The sequence below is a fragment of the Pleurodeles waltl genome, chromosome 5, assembly GCF_031143425.1.
Source record: "Pleurodeles waltl isolate 20211129_DDA chromosome 5, aPleWal1.hap1.20221129, whole genome shotgun sequence".
NCBI lineage: Eukaryota > Metazoa > Chordata > Amphibia > Caudata > Salamandridae > Pleurodeles > Pleurodeles waltl.
This window is the reverse complement of record NC_090444.1, coordinates 158843581-158860395: the sequence shown is the minus strand read 5'-3', so window position 1 is coordinate 158860395 and position 16815 is coordinate 158843581. Positions and strand designations below refer to the sequence as shown.

General features: G+C 41.5%; 1 protein-coding gene across 2 annotated transcripts in view; it reads left to right on the top strand.

Annotated features, from left to right (window-relative positions):
• Positions 1 to 16815, top strand: part of BROX (BRO1 domain and CAAX motif containing) — a 193596-nt gene that overhangs the window by 60007 nt on the left and 116774 nt on the right. Inside the window, exons 3-4 of one of the 2 annotated variants that reach the window (XM_069233848.1) lie at positions 10574 to 10680; positions 12755 to 12851. In XM_069233848.1, coding sequence (XP_069089949.1) covers positions 10574 to 10680; positions 12755 to 12851 — 204 coding nt within the window. Of the gene's footprint in view, positions 1 to 10553; positions 10681 to 12754; positions 12852 to 16815 lie in introns of both variants that reach the window. The other variant, XM_069233849.1, reaches the window with a different exon arrangement.

Genomic DNA, 16815 nt, shown 5'->3' with positions numbered 1-16815 from the left:
TGTGGGCATTGTGGTGTCGCAGAGGGGGACATTACTGAATACCGCCCTATCTATCAAGAACTGCCCAGAAGATGATTTAAATGACAGGGGAAGACAGGAGGCTGCCGGAAGACTCCAGGAAGCTGTAGAGAAATGCTTCTGTTTAGTCAACCTGAGAGAGGGACTCCTTCCACTGAGACCTGTCCTTTTTAAGTTGAAAAGTGAGAAATAAATACATTATCTATTTAAATCTGCATTATTTTAACTCACTACAATAGATTCACATAGAAATTGTGGGCAGTACACAATAGTTGTGTTTGCTTTATTTAGTCTGATTCTGGCAGACTCTGTTTTTGTGCTTTTTTAACTTCAGCTTTCCAGCTGTGCCATGTCCTTCCTTCACCTCCCTCTATACCTTCATGTTCAGGAACTGGGATTGTTTTCCATTTGGTTGCTTCAGTGTGTCACAGACTTCATTTCCATTTGGTTGCTTCAGTGTGTCACAGACTTCACCTTGGGCCATCCGACTTCCTCGTTCTTCGTAGGGCAAAGGGCAGAGAAGCATCTTTTTGTTTGGGCCTGTTAGGTCTTGATATTCACCCTCTCACAAGCTCACTGACTAATAATACTTTGATAATAGTTCCAAAACTCCATCACTAGCTGGTCAGTCTTTGATAACATCATCTGAACAAAGACTTCCACAGCCTTCCTTCATGAAAGAAAGTTGTATGGAGGATGCCACAAATGGATTCTGCCAAATCCAACAAAAGATCTCAGGAGAAACACAGAGAACAGGTTAACAACCCTAACTACAAGCTAACTCTGTAATACCATACTTTATTCTACGATCCACAGTCAGAAGGCTAAAAAGACCTCACTACTTCTGTTGCATTCGTAAAGCAACATTCATAAAGAAGGACCTTAACAAGATAATCACATAAATCCCAAACCCAGAATGAACAACCTCCACACAAGATTTATGTAATTTGTTTGCTGACCATATCATTTCTAGAGTCAAAGGCCTGGAAATCTTGAGGATATAACCAAGAAGGTCTTTCAAGTAAACTCACACATCACTTCAAACCTTCAACCCATGCCTCAACACAATCTACTATCCTTCAGTTCTTCTGTTTTCTGATGACTTCACCAGTCCCACAGAAACCTGATACACATCAGGATCGCCAGTGGACCACTATCCAAACCTGCCTACGTCAAGCTTACTGGGAAAAAAACAACAGGAACCAATCTAATGCTCACATCTACCTATTGCTTCCCCTGGGCGAACTGATTTACCTCCTGGTTTTTCCTTGCAGTTAGCAGGTTGTAAGACATCATTGCTGTGATCAGAAGGCTCACTAGTTTATATTGAAGGGAATAATCCTATCTTCTACAACCAAACAGCACTCTGCCCACGGAGGAGCACCTAATCTACTCGTATTGTGGCATTCCAAGACATCAAGACTACGTTAGACTCTAATTGAGTAGATGTACTGCTGCTATAGCATCTATCTGCTGCTTTTGATTTGATCCATCATCCCACTTTCCTCAGAAGACTCAAATGTATAGGAACACAAAGCACTGCCCTTTGCTGAATTACTTCCTTCCTCATTCTCTCTCTTCTACCCTTCTGCTCTCACCTTTTTTGCTCAACTACAGAAATACCGTAAGGATCAACAATCACTTCCTCCAATTTAACATATACTTTACATCACTACCAGAGCGAATTTTCCACTTCAACCGCAGCAACTACAGGGACGACATAACTATACTAAAGCTTCAATTTGATTTAGGATTATGGACCACTGCAGGGGTGTGGAATTTATTAAAATATCTACTTGTCCACGGGACAGGCTGCTTCTCAAATCTACTTGTCCTGTAAAAAGATCTACTTGTCCCTTTGGTGCCATGTAGTGTGGCGCCAAATTATGGCAGCAATCTCATTATGTAAGAGCTCTGATAATAGCCTCTCTGATTATGCTAGGGCTACTACCATAGTAGGGCTTGAATACTTGCAGTTTCAATCCCTACTGTAGCAATTTCCTAATTTTCCACCTTTCTGCAGATCTGCATACTGGGGCTGGAGGAAGCAGTAAGCAATAGTTCCAGGGCTGGAATGCCTTTGAGTCTGCAAACCTACTAACGTGCATGTTTTAAAGATTTTCACCAGCTTCTCTCTAATATTTTCCCATAATAAGAAAGGTCGGACATTTACTCCTGACAATGGCAGAATTATAACTTCTTCCAGGGTTGGGAAGAAATTGGCTGGAGGGAAAATGAACTTGCAAATGCTCAATAGATTTTCACATGAGCAAATCTACACATGCGTATTTACCCATGCTAAAATACAGTTCACAAATATTTTATAGGGGTACGACATATACCATGGGTGCACTTTTGTGACTTTCTTTAAGAATTTGGGGCCACATGTAGGTAGGTTCAGATTTGCGACCCGCAAATTGCGAGTCGCAAATCCGAATGTAGGATGGTGTCCCTGACACCATCTGTGATTCGCGAAGGGCTTCGCAAATGCACACCTCATGAATAATCATGAGGTGGGTCGCAATTTGCGACCCCCTTGCGAATGCCGGCCTCACAGGGATGGTGGCCTGCTGGAGACAGCAGACCACCATGTCTGTGACTGCTTTTCAATAAAGCTGTTTTTTTTTTTTTGTAATGCAGCCCGTTTTCCTTAAAGGAAAACGAGTTGCATTACAAAAACGAAAAATGAAACGTTTTCATATCATTTTTTCAGAGCAGGCAGTGGTCCGTAGGACCACTGCCAGCTCTGAAAAATTTTTTACAGTGACATTCACAATGGGAAAGGGGTCCCAGGGGGACCCTTTCCATTTTGTGAAAGTGTTAGCACCCATTTGAAATGGGTGCAAACTGTGATTGGTTTGCGCCCGCGTTCGCAAAACAATCCTTCATTGCACTGCGAGTCGCAATTAGGAAGGGAACACCCCTTCCTAATTGTGAGTCGCAAACCCGTTTTGCGATTTGGTAACCAGGTTACTGAATCGCAAAACTGGGTTTGTGCATCGCAATGTGCTTTTTGCACATCGCAAACAGCGAAAGTCGCTGTTTGCGACATGCAAAAAGCTACCTACATGTGGGTCTTGGTCCCTAATTAGGTCTGGTGTTAACAAAGACATTTTGTTTTTATTAAACTTCTATTTCTCTCTCTTTCGGCTGGCTTTACTGTGAGTGATCGCATTCTTCTCTTCCACAAGGAGCATATTGGCACACAAACTTGTTTTGTTCAGTGTCAGGAACAACAGTGGCAATCAGTGACGTAACGAAACTGGAGTGTGCCCCTTTGCAAAGAACATGGAGGAGCCCCCTCTCCAGACTCACTCAGGGCAGGTGCTGTGCTGTGCTGCAGGGGCCCCCTGGAGGGCGGCTGCGGGGCCTTTGTTATGCCACTGGTGGCAACGTGTGCTTTTAGAGTTCAAAAATGTTTTGGTTTTTTTTTGCCAGTGTTTGTTACAATGTTGAGGGCCTGGTAGCTCCCACAACAATAAAGTGTTACAAAAGCCATGTCAAAACAAGACACGCATTGATGAAACTAAAAGACTTATAAAATTATGTCAGATCAGTTGGCTTTGTCAGTGTTTGTTTATTTTCATGCTTCCCATAATCGTGTTGAAAATGGTTACACTGATTTTCCATTCGAAATATTTTTGGGAAATACTAGCATGCATCAAAACATTTTACTAAATGACACTTCATTTGCATCTAATCAGAGAGCATTCTGGGAGCATTATACTTAGCCTCACAGCCTAAACTTTTCAAACATATGTATACGCGTTTTTTTTTTTTTGTACTGGAACCAACGTCAGTAGTGAAGTGTGACCTTAAATCATTTATTTACAGCACTCACCCTAATAATGAAGGTTTTCAAATAATGAACCATAAATACAAGTTCGAACAGCATTATCTTTTGGAAACACATTACCTCAACTGCAGAGAGTTCCACTCTCTGTAAACAGGCAGCCAAAGGGTTTGTGCTGCAGAGGGTTGGACCTACTTGTCCCAAGGACAAAGTGAACATAAAAACTTGTTGCCCTTGACCCCAAACAAGATGTCCCGGGCGTCGGGCGATAGGAATTCCACATCCCTGCCACTGACCAGTGCCTCCTAGTGTAGAAATTTGAATGCAAACTTATTACCTCTAACTAAACAAAATCCTTCTTAAATGTACCAACTATCACGTGGACACCACCTGGTCAATAGAGTTCAGTTTACTTACTAAAGCATCACTCTGAGTAAGAAAGCTAAGTATGATCATGGATATGAACCTCTGACTGATGAAGTGAAATATGTTATAAAGACATAATTTTACTTGATGAGATGCCTATGTGAAATCTTTCCTGATTCCAACAAAATATACAAGCCATCATAAACCCAGTATACTCCAGTGTAGATTATGCCAGTGCTGTATATCTTGGAATCCTCTTCTAGGTGATTCAGAAGCTACAGAGAATCCATACTCATCTTGTTGGCAGGCCCTTAACCCTAACATCAGGTCATGTGCCTTACGTACATTACATTCTGTATACTGGCTCCCTGTGACAAGACATATCAATATTCAAAGCACTGTGCTTAGTTCATCGTGCCATTCATGGCTCAGGCCCCTGTGTCCTTCAACAAAAACCTTGAATACGGCAATTATTTTACACTTTTCTTAAACCAATCATACTTGAGCACAGGGACACTGTTGTACAAAGTTTAAAGGCGGTCCCAGACTTCATGTACTTCCCCCCAGTACCTGTCAATCTGCAAACAACTCCCAGCTCAACCCTGCACTGTGACAATGGATGCCTAGGATTTTGATGCACATAGGAATGCTTCACGACCTGATCATGGATTTAAATCCATATGTAAATGATGAGGTACTGTGAAAAAGCAGTTTAGCAAGTTTACCAACCATTCAAAAATACTAATTTTCACTATCTCAAAAGATCTTCAATTGTCTTTAAAGTGCAGATTAACACAAAATAATTGATTTATGCAAAATTAAGACGATGAAGACGTAACACCTAAACCGTCTTTCCACATTGTGAAATAGTGGATGTATAAAGTCATTTTTCATAAAGTAACATTATGCACCTTGTTCACAAAATTAGATGTTCTACCTTTCACACATCACCGCAAATAATATAATCATTTTGACAGTTTTGAGTTTGGTGAGCTTGTCTAATGACATTTCAGCTTTTTTTCAGTCCTGTGTATGCATCTTATCTACGGACCCAGATTTCAGTGTACCTGTAAGCCTCTTAGGGTTGACTCCTGTGGGATGTTTCCTGCCTTTGACTAACTCAGGTGGGGTAAAACCCATAGAATTATGTGGCAAGTAATGATAACACCACAGCAGCTTGAAAATGTGCCTCTCTCTACAAAGAGAAGTTTTCCTTGCCAGTTCGATACCTTCAACCACAACCCTATTAAATCTTTCGATAAGACCTTGGTGGGAGCATAGGCAGCTCATGACCTTCTTGGGAAAGTAGTCCGAAAGCTTAAGGGAAGTAAGTTGCCCATCATTATCAGGAGTAATGGAATTTGAAATACATTCGGTATGACTGCACATCAAAAATTCTAACCCAGATTCAGAATTGTGATCAATCAACCATTTGAGTTTTACCTATTTGCAGGGATGTGGAATTCCTATCGCCCGACGCCCGGGACATCTTGTTTGGGGTCAAGGGCAACAAGTTTTTATGTTCACTTTGTCCTTGGGACAAGTAGGTCCAACCCTCTGCAGCACAAACCCTTTGGCTGCCTGTTTACAGAGAGTGGAACTCTCTGCAGTTGAGGTAATGTGTTTCCAAAAGATAATGCTGTTCGAACTTGTATTTATGGTTCATTATTTGAAAACCTTCATTATTAGGGTGAGTGCTGTAAATAAATGATTTAAGGTCACACTTCACTACTGACGTTGGTTCCAGTACAAAAAAAAAAAAACGCGTATACATATGTTTGAAAAGTTTAGGCTGTGAGGCTAAGTATAATGCTCCCAGAATGCTCTCTGATTAAATGCAAATGAAGTGTCATTTAGTAAAATGTTTTGATGCATGCTAGTATTTCCCAAAAATATTTCGAATGGAAAATCAGTGTAACCATTTTCAACACGATTATGGGAAGCATGAAAATAAACAAACACTGACAAAGCCAACTGATCTGACATAATTTTATAAGTCTTTTAGTTTCATCAATGCGTGTCTTGTTTTGACATGGCTTTTGTAACACTTTATTGTTGTGGGAGCTACCAGGCCCTCAACATTGTAACAAACACTGGCAAAAAAAAACCAAAACATTTTTGAACTCTAAAAGCACACGTTGCCACCAGTGGCATAACAAAGGCCCCGCAGCCGCCCTCCAGGGGGCCCCTGCAGCACAGCACAGCACCTGCCCTGAGTGAGTCTGGAGAGGGGGCTCCTCCATGTTCTTTGCAAAGGGGCACACTCCAGTTTCGTTACGTCACTGATTGCCACTGTTGTTCCTGACACTGAACAAAACAAGTTTGTGTGCCAATATGCTCCTTGTGGAAGAGAAGAATGCGATCACTCACAGTAAAGCCAGCCGAAAGAGAGAGAAATAGAAGTTTAATAAAAACAAAATGTCTTTGTTAACACCAGACCTAATTAGGGACCAAGACCCACATGTAGGTAGCTTTTTGCATGTCGCAAACAGCGACTTTCGCTGTTTGCGATGTGCAAAAAGCACATTGCGATGCACAAACCCAGTTTTGCGATTCAGTAACCTGGTTACCAAATCGCAAAACGGGTTTGCGACTCACAATTAGGAAGGGGTGTTCCCTTCCTAATTGCGACTCGCAGTGCAATGAAGGATTGTTTTGCGAACGCGGGCGCAAACCAATCACAGTTTGCACCCATTTCAAATGGGTGCTAACACTTTCACAAAAGGGAAAGGGTCCCCCTGGGACCCCTTTCCCATTGTGAATGTCACTGTAAACATTTTTTCAGAGCTGGCAGTGGTCCTACGGACCACTGCCTGCTCTGAAAAAATGATATGAAAACGTTTCATTTTTCGTTTTTGTAATGCAACTCGTTTTCCTTTAAGGAAAACGGGCTGCATTACAAAAAAAAAAAAACAGCTTTATTGAAAAGCAGTCACAGACATGGTGGTCTGCTGTCTCCAGCAGGCCACCATCCCTGTGAGGCCGGCATTCGCAAGGGGGTCGCAAATTGCGACCCACCTCATGATTATTCATGAGGTGTGCATTTGCGAAGCCCTTCGCGAATCACAGATGGTGTCAGGGACACCATCCTACATTCGGATTTGCGACTCGCAATTTGCGGGTCGCAAATCTGAACCTACCTACATGTGGCCCCAAATTCTTAAAGAAAGTCACAAAAGTGCACCCATGGTATATGTCGTACCCCTATAAAATATTTGTGAACTGTATTTTAGCATGGGTAAATACGCATGTGTAGATTTGCTCATGTGAAAATCTATTGAGCATTTGCAAGTTCATTTTCCCTCCAGCCAATTTCTTCCCAACCCTGGAAGAAGTTATAATTCTGCCATTGTCAGGAGTAAATGTCCGACCTTTCTTATTATGGGAAAATATTAGAGAGAAGCTGGTGAAAATCTTTAAAACATGCACGTTAGTAGGTTTGCAGACTCAAAGGCATTCCAGCCCTGGAACTATTGCTTACTGCTTCCTCCAGCCCCAGTATGCAGATCTGCAGAAAGGTGGAAAATTAGGAAATTGCTACAGTAGGGATTGAAACTGCAAGTATTCAAGCCCTACTATGGTAGTAGCCCTAGCATAATCAGAGAGGCTATTATCAGAGCTCTTACATAATGAGATTGCTGCCATAATTTGGCGCCACACTACATGGCACCAAAGGGACAAGTAGATCTTTTTACAGGACAAGTAGATTTGAGAAGCAGCCTGTCCCGTGGACAAGTAGATATTTTAATAAATTCCACACCCCTGTATTTGGAACATCAGTCAAAATGAGGGCATTGATCTTACTCCCAGACCACCCCTCATATGGGCCTTGGGAAAATCAGGAACGTGTACATTGACAGTAAATGTTTTGAGTGTTATATCTGAATTGGCATATTGACTATATGAGCTCCATGAGGCCAAGCTACCACACAGTCAGACATGCACTCTTGCAGTGACTGGTCACCGTTAAAATCAGACAGCCTAGATGAACAGTCTGTCCTAACAGTAAATGCATTTTTAATATATGAAATGGATAAATTGTATTTGTACAGTATGGCTGGGGTTCTAGCCAGCCATGAAGAAGCATTACCTGTGCTTTTTCAACATGGCCAAAAGAGGATTGTAATTAGTTCTTATGGTAAATGAGCATTCACAAATATACATCTTAAAGCATTCTACCCTCTAGGCACACCAGATTTTCTCTTTCTGTTGTGCAATATCTTGACTCTGTTTCAGATAACAACATTGATGCAAAATCAGTAGTCACTTGGCTAGTTGGCTGACTTGGGTTTACTAAAGACTGCCCCTGAACCATTTGTACTGGCATCAACCGTTGTGCTACTTTTAGCTGTTTGAGAAAAGGGACTGAGTGGTGCAGCTTTGATAAACTCCCGTTGGAGCGGACCAGATGTTTCGCCCTGTTCATGTGACCAACAGGTGCGCAGCAGAATGTGTCTTCTTTTTTAAGGTGTCCTCATAACAGAGGTGCAAACATGGAAAAAATACATATTAACCATGTATGAAACACATACAGACCTTAGTAAGTTGATCTTTGTTGGGGGGGGGGGGTTAACATAATTTCCCTTGATCACATTTTTCTTTTGGGGGGGAAACAAATCCTTTAGCAGAAATCTTGTGACCCAAACCCTCAACCCCCTTAGCCAAAATTCTGGATTTTTCCAACTGCAAAGTAATGCGCCTGAAGAGTAGATAGCAGTATCACCATATAACAGAATGCCCTGGAATGCCACCGCCCCTTCAGTAGTCGCAAACACAATGTTAGTTTCTAAAACTACAAAGTGGCAGAAGCCAGTCCAAATGGAATTCTGGTATATCTGAAGATCCCATCAGGAGTAATGTTTCTAGTACTCCAGCTGAGGCCTCACTCCTTGCAAGGAGTGGCTTTGTCTGCATTGTGTGCTAATTTCTTTCTTTGGTTAAGTATACCAGTAATGCTGGTTGTGCCTTTACATTACCTGCAAAACCCTGTCACTGCACTGGTGGCTGGGCTGAGTAACTTAGCCTTTGCTGGTGAATGCAGAGGACCATAAGTTCTAGCATTCGACTCACTGGCTTATTTGAAACGTGCCACCACTGGTGCTTGATGCACAGCAAAATCTATTTGGAGACACACTGAGTTCACTCTCATGACATCCTGGGAACAGATTGATCTGACTCTTGTGGGTCTACACCTGGGATTTATTTCAGGGGATCTGCGTCATAATGAATATGCTAAAAAGAAGACATAGATTTATGAAGAAGTGTTTGAGAAACTCTGATAATTACAAATGTATTTTAGGTCAGATAGACCAGTATGGGGAAACAATCATAACTGACATTAAAATAAGGAAATAACTGACAAAATAGTCAAACCTCTACACTGATCAGTTTTTATCTCTAACCTAATCCTAACACCAGTCCTAGCCATGACCAGCACCCTGGGCCACATGTACGAAGACTTTTTGTGGTTGGAAACAGGCGATCTGGCCGTTTCCGATCCCAAAAATGCTATTAGGTATGTACAAAACACAATTTGCGATTCTGTAACATGTTACCAAATCACAGTTTGTGTTTGCGATTCGGTATTTGGAAGGGGCGTGTTTAGGGCGTCCCATCCAAATACCGAATCTGAGTTGAATGTAAGACTTTTTCGCAACCGAATTACGGTTGCAAAACATTCATATTTTACAGATGCCTTGAAGGAGGTGGTAGCCCATTCACAAATGGGAAAGGGTCCCCAGGGGCAGGCAGTAGGCAGGACCACTGCCTGCTCCTAAAAGATGAAACTTCAAGTTTTCATTTATTTCTTTTTCTTTTTAAACACATCCCATTTTCCTTTAGGGAAAACGAGCTGCATTTATTTTAAAAAATTGCTTTAACAAAAAGCAGTCACAGACATGGTGGTCTGTTGACCTCAGCAGGCTACCATCACTGTGATGGCTGCAGTTCCTAATGGATCATAAATTGCAATCTACCTCTTTAATTTCTATTTGCGACACATTTTAAATCGCTAATGAAACTCAAAAGAGTTTCATACATTAAGAATAACGATTTCCGAATGGAGACAATCGCAATTAGGAAATTGGTATTCCTAATGTTAGTACATCTGGCCCCCAACCCTAATACTAGCCAAGGTCCTCTGTAAATGTCTGACTGTAACCTTACAAAACTTAGAAAAAATATACATTTTTGGCTGTCTTTCTTCTTTATTCCAAGACAAATACAAACCTGTTATTACCTTTCTTTTCCTTACTCCTATTTGCTTTGTTATTATTTATTCATTTTCACATAATGGTGCTTTATTCTGTAAAAACAGAGACCATGATAAGAGATTTTAATTGACAAGTTCATCTTCCCTTTGCTGAATTTCTTACAGACCTGCTTTGACTTTTTTAGTGACTTGAGAATAACACGAGCACGAATGCTTGAATTGTTGACGGACACCAGCTGTAATGTTGAAACAATGAAAAATGCATCAGATTCTTACTTCTCACTACTGCAAGGTAAGGGTGTCCTCGACGTACTTTAAATGTGCAAAAAACAATTTAGATTTTATCCAGGAGCTCATCTCACTTCTCCTCCTTTTTATTTTTTTTTATTTTTTTTTAAGTCCTTTTTTATTCAGATAGTTTTGTGGTGGCATTAGCTCTACATGTATAAGCACTTGCTTGAGTTTGCAAAGTTAATAAAGGAAGGCCTCTTTCTCCTATATCACTACTTAAGATTCAGGAAGGAGTACAGAACTAGCTATTGACAGGAATTTGTCTAGCGGACATCATAGCAAGAGATCTTACAAACCATAGCGGGCGGACCCAAACTGTGCCGGTGATGAGACCATTCTAATCACAGCCTGTATACAGTGGCATGTAACCGGAGATTTCACTGTTAGGTTGGCGTGTTAACAGGGTTCAGGCAGGTTTGCTCATATTTTTTTAATATTCTGTATTGTTTTATGAGTTATGTAAATAATGTAACCAAGCATACATCTGTTGTAATCAGAAGAAATGTACAGTAGTGCAGTAAGCCTATACATAAAAAATATAAGCTTAATACAACACCATTTTGTTAACAATCTCCTGAAAAGGTTTGCTTATTAATGTGCTTGTCTGTACAGTCTAACATTATCCAGAATTCCTGGTGCTCCTCAGCATCCTAGAGTTCCTCGCTTGTACCCTGGTCAGTGTAAAACTTGTAACAGCAAAGTATGCCTATGGGTTCGGTCAGCAAAGTTAAATGCTTACTTGACTGTTTAAGTTCGTCCCTTACCTGATAATGGTTTGTTAATTTGTCATCAACATCCAAAACATCTGTTGCGCCTGTCGGCCTCTGTGACATACACAAGAAGCATACAAGTGGCACTGTTATGTCTCCTGGTTTTTCACTCATCCCATTTTTCCCCTCATTCTGTATGATTGATGTGCGTGGGAGGATTGGGATTCTCTGCAGCATTGTAGCACTTCGCTCAAGCTTGACTGCTGTTTCCTTAGTGAGAGTCTTGAAATATTGGGTAGTTTTTGCATGACTTGAAAATTCAGAACCCTGGAAACATCTTGGATGCATGTGGGGACATGTAACTGAGCATGGCGCGTTGGTCCCGTTATGATTAGCCCATATCCTGTATCTAAAACGCGAATGAAGTACAGCATTGCAGAGAAAATAGATGAAGAATCCATTCATTCCAAGGCTATTTGTTTGAAACATTTGTGGATATAGATTTGTTGTCTCCTTTTGTTAAAGAGAATAACATCCAGACTGCTACCAGCCTCTTTAAACAGAAGACCCATTGAAATGTGAACCTTGTTTTCATCAAAATAATAGAAGGAAAGTTCTTCCCAATTTTCCCAATTTCTGATCTTTGATGTATGCACAAATCAAAATAAAATTCTTCTCAACTTTCTTAGCTGTGAAATAGGGTAATTTTATTGTGATTTGTTGCAGATAACAGAAGGCTTGCTTAACATAGAGCAGTGAGAACTGAAACATTAGGTTTTTGTGGATTTATTTATGAGCAGGCCTACTTTGTTTAACAATTTTGTTGGCTTCCTGAAAGTTTTAATGTGGAAGTGACTTTCTGCCCTAGCTTGTTCTGCAAGCACCATAGACTAATTTGTTTTTCTCCTTGAATTCTTTAGAAAGGCACAAACAACTTTTTGTGTTACTCTTTAAGATGGCGTATAATCCAGGTTCCTCATAAAGGAAGTCCTGGAGTGGTATGTAGTGCACCTCCTTTTCAGTTTGGACTATACGTCTGGTTTTATTAAAGATAATTCATTGGACCCAGAAGAGGCAAGTCCTGTTTACCTGTTGTACGTCTTCTTGTAGGTTTATGCTTACCTGCAGTGGGCTGCTAGTTTGGGATGGCCTGATCATTTTGTTACGAGTAATGTGCCTTCTCTCTTTACCATCTCAGAAGCTTCTATTTGCTGGATGGATTTTATGTCCTCCTTTTTACTGTATGCTAAATGATTTGCCAGGACCAGGTTATGCAAATTCAAAACAAGTCATCAGTATAGAGTAGAGCCCAACATCACTCTGTGGCAGTTTACCGTACCTAAGTTAGCCTTCTCTCTTTTCTAGGCTTCATTGTTGCGTTGGACGGTGGTACTCAAGACAACAAACTACGATTTATTCAAAATTTCAAATGGACTGACACTTTGCAGGGAAATGTTGCAAGGTAGGTGGCAACTATAGGAAAAATCACCAAGTTCAGATTGGTTTGGAGCACCGGTTGTGTGCCTCTGCCCATGAAGCAAATATGTATGTTACTAGACACAGACTTTATTCAAAATTGTTCATCTGTTGTTATTACTGATGACATGTGAAATTATTTCTAACCATTTCTTAACATTTCATCATATCTTTTTGCTGGGAGGTGTTCACATTACCATTTTGCTTGCTCCTTTTTGGGTCCTTGCAGGCTTTGATGTCTTACCTGTCAACTTGTGTTTTCATCTCTCTTATTATTGTATGCAGACTGTATTATGTTGTTATTTTACCATTGTTGACAGTGGGAAGGCTCTATGATTCATGATTGGGCAAGCCCCAAGGAGGTCTAGATGCCCTGCCCTCCATCAACAATGGTGATTAATAGCACATTGCACTAAGTCGACTTCCATGTGTGGTTTATACCATGCTGATTTGTCATGTACATTACTTATAAACAAAGGTATCTACCTATAGCCAGAGCACAAGGTTACGTTTTCATTGAGACCATATTTCAGTAGCATGACTTTGTGAGGTTGACCCTCTTTTTTTGTATTATAAGGTCATTCTAGCCTTCTCATAGAAATTGATTCTCATAGCATACAGATAGAAAGAGGCCTTATTACTGGAGTGTTTACAGTCATAAAGAAGGGCGCCCAAAACCTATTATAAATGTTGCATCCTATTGCCTTAAAAACACACGGGGTGACTTAACTCTTGATTGGAGAGATTCTAACCATAATTCCTGCTTCAGTGGTGCCATCAAGTTTTCTTTAAAAAGCCAGGAAAAGCATTTTTAGTGATCATTCTGTAGAGCGATGTGCCAGCTCCTGGAGCTTTCAGAGGAAGAGTTTAGTGTCACAACATACTACTGAGAATGCTGTGAGTCAAGTGAGGCATAGGGCCCCATTTGATCTGTGGTGAAAGGTGCAGATGGTATAGTGCCTTCAATGGTGTTTGTGACCTGATCGTATTGAGATTTGGGTGCCTAAATATATACATATTTAGGCACCCAAATCTCAATACGATCAGGTACGTACGTTTTGCAAGAGAAATACTGTTATAATGTTAGGTTTCCTAAGTCAACACTTAGTGCATTGTTCAGAAGAAGCAGTGTTGGCTATGGAGGAAAAACAAATACTGCATACAGGTATAGTACAGTGACTTACGGGACCAATCTGCTGTACTTAAGGTACGTATGGGGCAATGTCCAAAGCAACACCAACAGGTCACCTCGTTGGCCCTGGGGCGGCCGAGTGCAGAGGTACTTTTCAGCGTCGGATGCCCAATGTTAGTTAATGGGGATCGGTCCGGTTAAAAAGAGGCTGCAGGCTTGGACTGGGAGATAAGTCGGACTGAACCAGTGAGTGGGCTCAGCTCTCACGATGCTCGGGGACATGGGGACACTATAGGTCCTCCTCTCCACTGGCCAAGGGTGGCCATTGCAACTGTGTCCTTACGTGTCGGGTTTTCATCTCTGTGAGTACTCGTGGTTGAGGGAGCCTGCAAACAGAGACTGCAGATGGCTTTGGAGGCTGGGGAACCACACTGGCACTGTTGGCCCACTTCAGCTCGGGCTAGACGGCACAGGTGTAGTGGTGCTTTCTGGTGTCCAGTTTTCAACAGTCTGAAGTCCTTGCAGTTCTCTTCGGGTGCCTGCAAGATGCATGGAAGAAGCTCTGTTGCTCCACAGGAGATCCTGGGTCTTAGTTGAAGGCAGGCAGTCCTCCTAGTCTTTTCGAGCATGACCGCTTGCAGGACAAGACTGCTTTGGTGCAATTTTGCAGGAGCAGCAGGCAGTTCAGCGGGGAAAGTGCCAAGCGAGTTGCTTCTTCGTCAGTCTTTGCTTTTGCAGCTCTTGAGTGTCCTTCTTCGTATGTCAGCAGAAATTTGATTTCCTGGTGCTAGGGGCTCCCCTAAAACTGAATTTAGGGGAACGTAGGGGAGTGTAGGGTAGTAGCCAATGAGCTACTTACCCCTGGGGTCATTATGCCCCTATATGACAACTGTGGGAAGTGGGCATAACCCTGTCGCAGAGTTCTAGTTCTGACAAGATGGCAGACTTTCAAAAGTTGTGTACACTCCAGGCAGCTCCCATTAGAGGTTGACTGAACTGAGAGGTGGGAACGTAACTCTCGCTACTAAATTTCACGCCTGTCCAGGCGCCAAATGGGGCCTGTGCAGAGGGTCGGCATCCTCTCCTTTGAGTAAAGCCAGATTTACATACCAAGGACAGAGGGCTTCTTTGAAGCCCCCTGCCGTGGAATGCGAATTTGCAGGTCATCCTGTTGAGAGGGGTGTGCTAACCTGTTGGCCCGAGAGCAAATGCTCTCACCCTTGGGTCAGAAACCTGTCTGGTGGTGGCAGGCTAGTTAGGTCTAGTTAGCCAGCACACAGGTAAATTGTAGGTTTTTCAGGGAGGCACCTCTAAGTTGCCCTCAAGGTGCAAGTATTAAAAAATCCATCGCTGGCATCCATGAGCGTATATTAATACAAGATGTTTGATACTAAACATCCTTGTTTTCAGTGAAGCTATCGTGTAGCTGAGGAACCCGTATTGCCCTTTGTCCAGCACATGTTCTTAAAATGGATTGCCTGTTAACTCACTATTTCTGAGAAACAACAAAGACTTAGCAGGGGCATACCTGTTCTTGCAGATATGTCCTTACCTGTAATATAATGCACCCTGCCTTAGGGCTGTAGGGGTGACTTACATACATCGTATGCAGATGCTTCTTGTATCTATAAAGGGGCATAAATGCATTCCAAAATCACACACTCACTTATTTCCTAAAACAACTGTGTGAACTCTGTGCAAAAAACACATTATTACCAGTTGTGCGAAAAAAATAAAAAATAAATCTACTCCAGTTTCATTTAACAACATACTTAACATCACTAAAGAAATAAGACATATGCAAAGTCCAAGCATCCCAAAACATATTCGAAAAAACATCAGAAGATTTGAAAAAATACATTAGTTAGTCGTTAAAAAACATACAGCTCTACCATGTTATGTCACGTTCCAGTTATGGACTAATCATCACATTCAGTTATTCAATGTGGGCAGATTGTGGATAAAAATAAAAAAAAATCAATGACTATTTTTCAGAATTTAACAGTGACATAACATAGTGGATGTGAGTGTCTATTTCTTCCATTGTAGCCTATGACCAGAGACAATTTATTTTGTGTATTCCTAATTAGATTCATAAATACTTTCTTTCATTAGTCGGAGATTGTTTCATTAATTGGCACTAATTGCCAAAGCAGTAATCAAGTCTTTATATTCTTACATCATTGTGCACTAACCACCCCCTTACTTATGAGTATAAGGTAGCCTGGCCCTGATGTGTGTATCAGACTACATTACTTGGTATGTCACTACACCTTCCTCACTCCCACTCCCACTCTGTTCTCTCTTCAAGTCCCCTCTCACTGTCTTCCTCCCTCTCATGCCCTGCCTCTTGTACCCCCTCATTCTTATCTGTTCTTTCACTAGCTTTTACTTTCTACCTTATTTCCCTGACTTTTGCCTACTCTTGCTCCCCCCGCGTCTACTTTTTAGTCCTCACTTCCCACTTTCCCCCTCCTCATCTCTCACTCCCTCTCCAACTCGGACTTTCTCTCTGTAGGAAGCTAGCTCTTTATACAATATATCATAATGGGATATATGGTGCAAAGAGTCCAAGGGTTCCCTTACCAGTGGACATGGGGTTGCTCTAGCAATCCCAAGGTGCACTTTTAGAGGGTCGTGTAGTCCAGCAGCCTTAGGCTCATCAGAGAGGAGTGTTAATCATCTGCAGTAGGCACACAGTCAATAAATGACACACAACTCAGTAAGGAGATCCATACCAATTTACAAGAATAGCAAGTATTTTATATGTATTTAGGCACCAGAATCTATACGATCAGGCAAGTACATTTTGAAAGAG